At 42.8% G+C, this 12,047-nt stretch overlaps 1 protein-coding gene across 1 annotated transcript in view; it reads left to right on the top strand.

The window, feature by feature from the left end:
• Positions 1-1,389: 1,389 nt before the first annotated feature.
• cpne4b (copine IVb) overlaps positions 1,390-12,047 on the top strand; it is a 29,975-nt gene continuing 19,317 nt past the window's right edge. Inside the window, exons 1-2 of the mRNA XM_033637264.2 lie at positions 1,390-1,715; positions 6,001-6,191. Of these exons, the coding sequence (XP_033493155.2) occupies positions 6,021-6,191 (171 nt within the window). The 5' untranslated portion in view covers positions 1,390-1,715; positions 6,001-6,020. The remainder of the gene's footprint in view (positions 1,716-6,000; positions 6,192-12,047) is intronic.

Raw genomic sequence — 12,047 nt, 5'->3', positions numbered from 1 at the left:
GTGCACCGCACGCCGGGGCCGGGGCGTGGTCCGCCCGCACAAAGCTGGGGTCCCTGCTCCAGACATGACATGATCTCATCCTCACTGTCCACACCAAGTCAAGCACATGAGCTGAGTGCATTATTGAAAATACACCTGTGCTAGTAGTAGGAACTGATTTATTAATATCTTATGTAATGTTTGTGTAAATTGGGACCGATGCATAAATAATAACCCAAATGCTCTGGTGGTACAAAGCCCAGGTTGTTATGACAATTACAGGCTATTAGAGAATATTCCACTACAGTGTGTGCCTGTCTCGGCTGATTCATCAGGGTAAATTATCAGGAGAAATGGGCTTTCAGAAGAGCCACACAAATCCGTTGCAGACTAAATATCCTCTTAAATCAATGCCTTGATTTGTGCATAATATTATGTGGCCCTGTGCCTAAGCCTACAGGATAGAGATAAAGCTGTAATGCCATGTGAGACTTGGATTCACATCAAATTGACTATTATGCATCAGAAGCTGAGATTAACAGCATCAGTGATTTTAGAACAGGTAAGACAACATGATGATATGATAACGCAGAGGAAAGGAGGAAATTAAGATAAGTAAATAAAATCCAGCCATTAAAAATCTTAACCACAGTTAAATACACCCATCTTGTCAGTGCACATTCAACATAGATTAAAAATAAATAAATCAGAATTTATTTGTACAGCACCTTCCACACAGGTAGCCTACATGCTTTACAGGTTATTGGTAAGCTGATAATATAAGTGCAAATATAGACCAATGCATACGAAAAAAGGATGATTACATACAAACTAGGAGACTCAAGATGACCACAAACGGCGCAAAGGACCACCAAGAGACACAAAATGGCCACACACTACTCTATAATTACCACAAAGGGACACAAAACCACAAAAAGATGCATAACTACAAAATAACACAGACAACACCAAAAAAGACGCTTAACAACTTAAGTTTGCATGTTCATATGCATTAGGAGAGGTGATGGGGCCTTTTGCACATCCCAGGGGCCAACTGGCCCATGAAGAAAATGATTAAACACATAAAAATATAGAGAACCATTGCATAAGCACATAGGGCCTTGTGTATTCTCATTATTTCAGCAGCAATGCACTGTGAGCCAGCGTCTTAAATTGATCTGAGCCAATGAATCTGGTGGGCACAGCGTGAACTTTAAATTAACTACCAAGTGGTCTCAGGTGTGCGGTCATCGCTTATTATAAAACCGCTGAAGCACATCGCAGCCAATCAAAGCTGAGACCCGGAAAATCAGCTTTGCGCTACGTGTCAGTGCGCGGTCACAGCCACGAGATGGCGCTGACGCACCGCGCTCGGAGGCCCGCTGGTCCCTGGACACTGTGCGCTCTCTGCGGCCCCCGATGGAGCAAGCGGATTACAAACTCTAGTTAAGTGGCGCACCGTCCTCCTCCTCCTCCCCATCTCTCACCCAGAGTAAACCCAGGCGCACGGAGCGCATCCTCACCGTGCTCGCCCTGAGGGAATTGGAAAGCAGCTCTGCTCGGCTGTCAGCGCCAAACCGGCCGAGCTCTGCAGTGTAGGGGGACTGAGGAGAACATATAGACAAAAGAGTGAGGAGAGAGAGATGGGTCCGGAGGCGGCGAGGCATCCGTGATTGTCAAGTAAACGGCGGTGAAGTTGTTCGGCTCCGCTCGGATCTTTTCCCCAGGTCGTTGAGGTGAGTTTTCTCTCTGCAGGAGAAAGGAGCAGCCCGGATGGTGCATGTCTTACCCGCTGCATGAGAGGTGTAGAGTCCAAACATTTGCCCTGGACATATTTTTCCTCTATCGTCTCATAAGTGGAAGACATTTATGATGACATCAGTTATAGTCTGATCTATCATATGTATTCTTTAACAGCTTGTGTGACTTTGTGTATTTGTTAATTTATGTAGAATTAAATGCATCATTAAACTATGTTCTTACTATCAGGCAACATATTGTAAAGAAATGCACAGTGACTTGAGGAATTCTGTCTTTGAGAAAATACCTTTGTAGGCTACTCTTAGAAAGCCTCTGCTTTAATTTATTTCGACTGGAGTGTTATAAGACAAGATAAGCCCTATGGGAGGGGAAGATCTGCTTCATTCTCTGTCCGCCTCTCTTCTCTCTCCCCTCTGTTCCATTCACTCTCACTTGCCTGCCTTTCTCCAGTCTTTTCTCTCACTCCATCCCTCTAATCCCCCCTCTCACAACCTCTGTCTCCCTCACTCTCACTGCTTCTCTCTCTGTCAGCTCTAATGACACTGTGAGTTCTCAACACCAGACCGCCTCACTTCTCATACTCCTCTCTTGTCTTTCCTCGCACCCAGCCGCCTTTTCCTGTGTCCACTCTTTCAGCTGAGCATGTTGCTGTCACCTGTCATGATTAATATTCCACGCAGGGGGATGCATAACATGCCACACAGTTCCTTAGCTTCCTGCTGCCTGCACTGTGTCCTGGTGCCGATGTTACTTCTCTTTGTGTGGTGATCAATATGTGACCGAGCAGTTATGTTATGGATCCTCCTGTGGGTGAATCATTAATGTCGCTCTCCACACCTGCACATGTGAAGGTGAATGGTCACGCACACATGTAAACGTTTGCACACATGCACACACAGTCAAGGGTCATGGCAATCGAGCTCTGAGCTGTGGTTGATTGTTACAGTGTGGAGAATACGAGCTGACAGTAAGGAGCCTTGGAATGATTATTAGACATCTTACACCGCCCGGCAATCAATCATTGCCATTCTGGTTTGTGTTTGGGTACTATATTTGATTTGCACACAGGATTTGGAGCACTCAAACTCATTTGTCAGAAAGCGTTCAGCCTCTCCTTCTGCAATCTGCCCATCTTTGTTTGTGCTGGTGGCTTCTGTCAGTGAAACATTGCATTTTATGCAGTTACATTCCCTGTCAAATGTTTGAAACAAGCCCTTTGGCTCCGTAAGTTTATGTACTTGTTCAGATGAGGGGGAAACTACCAAAATTGAGTCAGAAAACAGCTCCTACTTAAACCCCCTCACCAATGCATTTGATTGGAATTCCATTTATCAAAATAAACCAGTTTCCAGCCTTGACAAAACCACTTTTGAGACTTTTTGTACCCCCCAAGAAGCTATTGCAAGATGCTATGACAAAGTGTGATATGAAAATTCATTGTCACCTCTGGCAATGTGCAACACATGTGACAGCTGATGCTTAGCTGTACTGTAAAGGCAGAGCCCGCACACAGCTCCTCCACAGTAGCTGTAGAAATCTGCCACATCCTCCGTCACTTATCAGTGTCATCTGCTGTCACCCGGAACAGACAGGCATCTGCTGCTTCCCGCACACACACACTCACACACACATGCAGACATGTCACTACCGTGCACACATACGGAAACACAACTAACTACACGCCACCTACACACAGGTCTGCTATATGTCACACACCTGCCCTGTGGCTCTGTCCACGCCTGTTTGTCTGTAGCTATACAGCCAGTTAAGTGAGCTTAGCTAAAAATAATCACCACCAGCCAAGACACACATGGAACATGAATTATGGAAGACAGAGGGAGAGAGAGAGACATTCAGGTCAGATTCAGACCCAGTTCCAAGAGCTTTGCTCCCTAAGGATGATTCTACTATACCGCTGCATTAATATGCAGTTTGTACTATCTAGCACATTAGACCTGCAGTTATCCTTTAGCTCGGACTAACTGGACGTGACGCTACTCGAGGTTTAAGCCCAATTCTTCATGTGCAATATAGGCTGGGGGAATGAATCTGTGCATTTTGAGATTAATTATACATACAATGCAGTGTTTCCAATGTTATACTAATAGATTTATAGCTAGTGTCAACTGGATCCTGCTGTAGACACTGGCTGTGAGTAAAGTGCACACGCTGGGAGGTTATTACAGTATCATCGATGATGCTATAATGTGTTTTGAAGTGTTCTAGCTATGAACAGTACAAAGTATACTGTTAATTTTCAATGAGAAGATCGATACCAGTGTCATGTTTCCATTATATATGAAGCTGCAGTCAGGAGATGGTTAGCTTAGCTTAGCACGAAGACTGGAAGCAGGAGAACAGAGCATGGCGTTGTATAAAAACAACAAAATCTAATTAAAGCTCACTCATAGTTTTTTGTACAAATAGATGAACAAGATTTATAAATTAATGAGCCTTTGTATTTCACCTTTAGACCAGGGGATGGCAACCTTTAGCCTACTATCGAAACAGCCATTTTTGGCCCGAAACCCCCCCCACAATCAGTCTGGAGCTGCAAACCATATTTGAGCCTTATATTGAAGGTAACACAGACTATTAAGTCTAAATTAGCATATCAGCTTCACTAATGGGTCTAAATGAGCATTTATTAAAGATTTAAGATTTACCACAAGATAGCTACTCTGTAACTGTATGATTATTTGGTAAATTAATTTTGCAGCATTTGTGAAGAAACAAACAAATCTGTACATGCACTATTAAATTCTCTATTTTTATCTGAGATTTTATTTTATTTTTTACTCGAAATCCATAGCTAGCCTAGCGAGGGGTATTAAAGACTAGCCGCCGCCATTGAGCTTGGGCTAAATTTAGAGAATTCTTATGATTGGAGAATGTAAAAATCGCTTTAGGCATGTAACAGTGAAAAATGAACATGAAAATGTAAAAAAAAAAAAAAGAGATCACTATTCATTAATATATATAATTTTTGTTAAAGCCACAGCGGAGAGGGGCTAAAGAGCTGATAGAGCCAAGCTAGCTGTTTCTACTCTTACGCTATGCTAAGCTTAGCTAATCGCCTCCTGGCTCACATGTCATATGTCATGTCATATGTCATGTCACGGACAGACATGACAGAGGAATCGATCTTCTCATGTTACTCCCAGCAAGAAGGCAAATAAGCACATTTTCCAAAATGTTTAACCGTTCCTCTGAAGGTCCTGCACACCCACACATGTGTTTTAATACTTACTTAATTACATCTCTTGTCAAGTTGGAGGTGGGCAGAGTTATACTGGGAATTACATTAAGTCACAAGAGTCCATGTATGATTAAGAACTATAAAAGTGTAGATTTTTACACTCAAACAGGGGCAGCAAAACTAAAAGGAGAGCGATGAAGATGTCTGCACATGCCCACGCAGATCCAATTAAGCAGAATAATTAAAAACACCTGTGTGGGTGTTTGATGGATGTGCAGGGCCTTTAAGATCAAGAGAGTTAGCCCTCAATGCTTTAAACATTATTGTTATGAAAGTGCCATACTTACCATAATTGCTGTGTGCAAAAGTTCTTGTGAGATGTGTTATGTAGTTTACTTCTTGAAAGAAATAGCTGGACTTTGTGTCAGAATTCAAGAGCTCTGACCTTGAACAAATGAAGAGCAGCAGATATTTTCAGCCCTCATTGTGATGATGGGTCATTTTCTTTGCAGCTTTTGCTGTAAAATGTTATTTAACTCATTTCATAATTAACGATTCATTACACATCATGGGGAAAAAAGTCTGTGTTGCAGCGATTAGATGCTTGACAGTATTCTATTTGAGGACTGTGAACATTATACCCTCTGTGGAAACCTGAGGAGAAACCCCGCCAATTTGTTCTGGTTACTCAGCAGAGCTCCCTGTATATGTGTATGTATGTGTGTGTGTATGTGCACGTATGCATCTGTATACAGAACTAGTGCATACATCCAAATGTGTGTTTGAATTAACATGTACATGCATAATTGTGTGTGTTTGCATTCATGCTGTACGGTATGTGTGCATTTGTGTGTATGTGGGGACCTTGTCTGATATTCAGTAGCTTCAAAGTCCTGACCTTGAACAGTTTGAGTGCTGTCTGCTTAGTCAGGGCCACTGCATCTGCTCCTGTCAAAGCAAACAACAGTTCCAGTGTACTGCAGTGCATGGGATTTTTTTTATGATCTATCTATCTAGATAATAACCCTGTTTTTTTTGTATCCTCTTCCCTCTCTTTACAGTGTGTGATTGTGTGTTCAGCATGAGTAACATCTATGAGTCTGCAGAGGCCACGCTGGGCTTCATCAGCTCCCCATGCCTGACCAAAGTGGAGCTGAGAGTGGCCTGCCGGGGGATCTCAGACCGTGACGCTCTTTCCAAACCCGACCCTTGCGTGGTGCTGAAGATGCAGTCGCACGGGCAGTGGTTTGAGGTACAGTAATGGGGTGGGATGAAGTGTTGAACTGAAGCGTGCTTCCAGTTCAGGAAGACTGTTTCCTAAACAGAAAATGAGAGACACTCTTAAGAGGAGCTGAAATGCATGTGTGAGGAGTCCGACATCTGACCATGATGTATATTATGTGAGTCCATAGAACCTATAGAACAGCCCGTAGCGCTGATTGCCATTGACATGAGATTTCTAACAATAGAGATGAAACATTATGGCCTATAAATCTTTCTACTAACAATTTACCTTTGAGTTATGTAAGGTTTTATGCTTCTACTACAAAGTTGATCCAACCTTCAGAGTCAGAGTCAGAGTCAGTGAAAAGAAGTGTTTTCAAAGGACTTTACTGTGCCTATTCAACATTATTTTATAATCTACACCATACGTCCATGACCTGATGTACCACACAGACTGTAAGTGTATTCATCCACTCTACACATTCTGTTGCACGGGCGTAACACTGGACGGGAACATGTACATGTGTGCATGTATGAGTATGTTCCTCTGTCTGGCAGCAGCTAAACCCACAAACTACCGGACCAATCAGCCTAATATTTTGTGTGCATGTTTATGACTGTATGCTCAAAGGCCAATTTGTGGTTGCGGTGATTCATAATTTTTGAAAAACCTTTTTCTTTGACTGTTTTATTCCGTCGTCAACTGCTGTCCACTCACGCTTCTTAACCGGCTGATAGGGGCTGCAAGTTTTCCAGAAATCAGCTCAGCTAAAAACAACAAGCCTTACTGTTTGTCGCAGGCCACATTTTGGCCCACGTTGAGGCACAACGACTGACATTCGTAGAAAAGTTTGGTCTCGTTTTGAACCGGAGCATCTGCAGATTGAATCCATACCTGATATGTCATGATTCACCAAAGTTAGGCATGAATTAGTCCCTGTTGTTGTTATCTCCACTGCCATATTGCCTGTAAGGGAGCTGGAAGGGACAATTCCACCAAACGCAGCCGCAACAAGGTTTTATTCCGTCCTCTGCAGGGCATCACACCACGGCAGGAATGTTTCAGAAGTGGAGAATTTGCTTTCTAGATTTTGTAGACTCGCAGATTTTGTTGATTGGGACATTTTTCCTTGTACTTGTACCATAACTTAGTAAGCAGGCTATGTAGTTAAATGTTTTTTGTCTGTTTTAATTGTGTAGTTATGTCCTAGTTTGTTGTGCCGTAGCCTACAATCAAAAATAACACCCTTCAAAGTCCAGTCATGAACAACATGGGTCAAAGAGTCATCCTCATACGTATGTTGTACATATATTTCACATACAGTGCCTGTCAGCAGGTCTGCTCTTTGCAATGATCTGTGGCTCCATCAGAAATTGATGAGAATGTTTATATTTATTGGCTTCTGGGATGTGCAGAGGTCTGCACATTCCTAGTTCCTTAAGGATTTCTCCGTATTTGAAATGATTCAATCATATCAGAGAATTCATGTTTGACTAATTGATTTTGTGTAATCAAGGACCTACGCTGTCAAGCAGAGCTGTGATTGTGCCGCGAAACCTTCTCGCACTAAATTAAGTTATGTTTGGTTTTAATAAATTATGGATGATCATTGTCACAGAAGGCAACAGAAATCTCAACTTTTGTGAGTTGGTGCACAGATTGTGTTTAGCTATTCAAATGCTTTTGTCACCTTGAAATGGAAAGTGTGCTAGTTTTGTTTCTCTGCTCATCTCAGCTCTCCAAAACACGCTGTCTGCTCCAGTAGTTTTGATATTGAAAATAATTTGAGCACTGAACTACTTCTTCCTGGAGTCATGAACAATTTTATCAGGCTAAATGTACACAATAAAAAGGTCTCAAATAGATGGAGACAACATCTTTCTTGAATAGATTGTTTAGCACTTGAAATTGGAAAAGAAAGGGAGAAGTGATGGTGCTTTCTGCTAGTAAGTTTCCACTTCCTCTCCTTTTATCTCTAAGACTCACAACCTGCTCCTTCTGGTACTTCAGATGGAATCTCCTTCTTTAAGGGAACATCTTATTCCCACTGAAGTCTCACCGGTGGCAGCAGCACATGTATTAGCTGAACTTTGTAAGAACACAGCATGAGGTTAAAGGTAAATCTGAGAGAATTTCAGGATAAAAGTGGATCTTTTTCTTTATCTCTTTCCTGTATTTCTGGGAGAGACAGTCATATGCTGAGTGAACTGTCTTCCTTTTAAATATGTAGATACCAACACACCCACGCATACACGCACATCCTCACACATACAGTGCTACAGTGAGCCACTCCAACAGACGTACATGGATTCACACACACATCAGTCACTAACGCAAACTGTCACAGGAAGCAGCTCTACACAGCACTGCACTGCACACACACAACGCCCCCCCCCCCCCCCCCCCCCCCCCTCCCCACACACACACACACACCCACACACCCACACACCCACCCACCCACACAAACCCACACACACACACACACACACACACACACACATAGATTTCCACAGGGGCTCAAGATCAAGTGCTCAGAAAGTAGTGCAGCACTATTCTGTCTTTGGAGACTCCACAAAAAGCTACTTTGTACAGCATACTGATGTGTGTGTGTTTGTGTGTTTGTGTGTGTGTGTGTGTGCCTGTGGGATATGTGTGTGTGAGTTTGTGTGTATGTGTTACAATAAGCCCCTTCGTGAGAGTGAGGGAATGGACAAATGTTATCACTGCCCATCAGATTCAGAGTCTCTTAATTGGATAATTGCTGAGAGTGTGTTCAAGCCATTGGGCATAATGTGTTTGTGTGTGTGTGTGCGTGTGTGTGTGTGTGTGTGTGTGTGTGTTCATGATTCTTTTTGCTTTGATGAGATGCCAGCCTATTGAGGTAAGTGTCACAAAAAGGCCAAATCTGTGTGTGTGTGTATGTGTGTGTGTGTGTGTGTTGAGTCTGCTGCTGTGCCATTCACTTTTTTGTTCATGTGTTTGTGTGTGTGTGTGTGTGTGTGTGTGTGTGTGTGTGTGTGTGTCAAAGGGTTATCAACAATAAAAGGGACCCAGTCGTCGCTGCTAGTGTTGGATAGGTTTTGTTGGCAGCACGGAGCCAGACTTTTGTTTGGGCTTCTATTCCTCTCCACATCAGGCAGTTAGAGAGAAGAAAATGCGAGATCAATATTACCATCGTCGCTTCTTTGTGTCGTCAAACAGCTTGCTCGATTTTAGCCATCAAAAACAAAATCCATATTCGCAGTCCTCAAGTTGATAAGTGTAAACAATTTGGTAATGGATATTTGTGGTAATTGCTGCAGTGCTGAAAAGTCTGCTGAGGTTCACAATCGATGCACATTGGCAGCGTGTTGGATGTTGAATGAAATCTTCGTACTTTAGTCCACTTTGGAAGACCACAAACAAAACTCAATTTAAAGTGAAACTGCCAACAGTGAAGAGGCAGTTTTATGAAACACTACTTTCACACAGCCAGACCTTTACAATAAAATAAATACACACAACTATGTAAAAACATTGAATTCGGTGGAGGTGTGGACGTGAGCCACAAGACTTGGACTCCAGTTGGACTCAAGTCACAAATTTGACAATCTGGAAATCCATTGGTAAAAAAAAAAAAATAAATAAAAAATTCTTCCTTAGACTTGACCAAATTATAAAACACTTGCAACTCAACTTGGCTTTTAACACCAGTGACTAGTGACTTCACTTGGACTTGAGCCTGTTGACTTGAAAATACTTGATACCTTCCCAAAGATTAAGGTTTATTTCCCTTCATTTCTTGCATCAACCAGCATCGGGGATAGTCTTTCACAGCGTGTCAACAAGTCATTTTCAGCCAGGAACACTGTCCTCATAGATTTAACCATTTATTGCATCAACAGAAAACACAGTAATACTTGGTGCTGACGGCTCTGCTCAGAAGTTGCTCCCTGGATTTGACAAGCAGCATGCTAAGCCCAAACAGGGAGCACAATACAGAAACACCTTCCCCCTGGTATACAGGAGTAGGCCCAAAGCAAGACATTAAATCCCACAAAGGAGACAAAGCTTTGCCAGCAGCAGTGGTGTAGCAGGGATCAGTAAGTGGAAAGCTATATTTAAATGGACTGTTGTGAGAATGGGCTGTGATGAGTGTGTGACTGATTAGAAAAGAAGATTCAATCAGTGGGCTGTCAGCTGATTACAGCTGAGATGTATGATTCCCTAGTCCTGCATGAACAAACGTGATAGTCCCTTTAGTGCACTTCGAACCAATCGGACAGCATCCAATCAAGATGTAGGAGAGAACCATGAAGAACTAATGTTACGTTACAGAGCACCAGCTAGAATTGTATCAAATATCATTTTGTTCACGCACAAAAACTATATGGTGGTCAACGAAAAAATGATTTGCACTTTGCAAAAATTGTGGGTCAAATATTATACTCAGACACGCAACAACTTTGGACTTTGATGTTTAAAGCTGCACAAAGAATAGTAAGGCTAATATTAACATAGTTAGCAAGCTAATGCGAACAGCAAAGTAATTAAAAAGGAAAATGTGTTTAAACAAATTAATACAAACTATAAATTGTTATTAGGCCTTCTCTGTTGTTAAAACCCGGTTACTGCCTGAAGCGAGGGAGTTCAAGTATCTCAGGGTCTTTTTCACGAGTGAGGGTAGAATGGAGCGTGAGATGTATCGGTGGTTTGGTGCGGCGTCTGCAATGATGCGAGCGCTGCACCGATCCGTCATGGTGAAGAGGGAGCTGAGCCGGTAAGCGAAGCTTTCGATTTACTGGTCCATCTACGTCCCAACCCTCACCTATGTTCATGAGCTCTGGGTAGTGACCGAAGAATGAGATCATGGATACAAGAGGCCAAAATTAGTTTCCTCCGTGGGGTGGCTGGGCTCAGCCTTAGAGATAGGGTGAGGAGCTCAGACATCCAGAGGGAGCTTGGAGTAGAGCCACTGCTTCTTCGTGTCTAAAGGGGTCAGTTGAGGTGGTTCGGGCATCTGATCAGGATGCCTCCTGGGTGCCTCCCGCTGGAGGTGTTTTAGGCACGTCCCACTGGTAGGAGGCCCTGGGGCAGATCCAGAACACGCCTGAGGGATTACATATCTCATCTGGCCTGGGAACACCTTGGGGTCCACCAGGAGCTGGAAAGTCTTGCTGGAGAGAGGGACATCTGGGGTGCTTTGCTCAGCCTGCTGCCCCTCGACCTGGCCCCGGATAAGCAGATGAAGATGGATGGATGTTGTTAAAATTGTATTACATTTGGAGTAGAGTAGAGTAGAGTACATTGTGGCTTGTTTAGGACTTGAAACTCAAAGTTTAGGAATTGGGACTTCTCAATCTTGAATTGGGCTTTGACTCACAACTTGCCTGTCTTGATTTGGGACTCAAATTGGAACTTAAGTGCGAAGACTTGAGACTTACTTGTGACTTGAAAAACAATGACTTGGTCCCACCTCTGGAACTCTGTGTAACACAAGAATAAGATTAAGTTGTTGGTGATAGGCGAAACGATTCTTACACAGTATCGGTTACTTCAAGATGCATGAAAATGTATCCAACCTTCAAATTTTTGATACTTTCGATAGTTTCTCTGACAGCCAGTGCTGCCTGACCCACAAAACTTCTCTTCAATGCATTACCAGCCATCATGCTGACGTTTACATCAATAAAGACTGATTTAGCATCCCACTTGTATGTAGGAAGGATATATAAGATCAATACGATATTAAAGAAATGTCACTGATGTCCCATTTACTTCCCCAGCTTTGTGCTGTATTCATGTGGTGTTGGATTAATCTGAAAAGTGAGTTTCTGATCATATTTCATGGCTCACTTGATCCGCATTAAAATGCATCTTCTCTGTAGCATCCATGTTGTTTCC

This window comes from Epinephelus lanceolatus, chromosome 16 (assembly GCF_041903045.1).
Source record: "Epinephelus lanceolatus isolate andai-2023 chromosome 16, ASM4190304v1, whole genome shotgun sequence".
In the NCBI taxonomy this organism is placed as follows: domain Eukaryota; kingdom Metazoa; phylum Chordata; class Actinopteri; order Perciformes; family Serranidae; genus Epinephelus; species Epinephelus lanceolatus.
The sequence above is the reverse complement of the archived record's forward strand: the minus strand, read 5'-3'. Positions and strand labels throughout refer to the sequence as shown.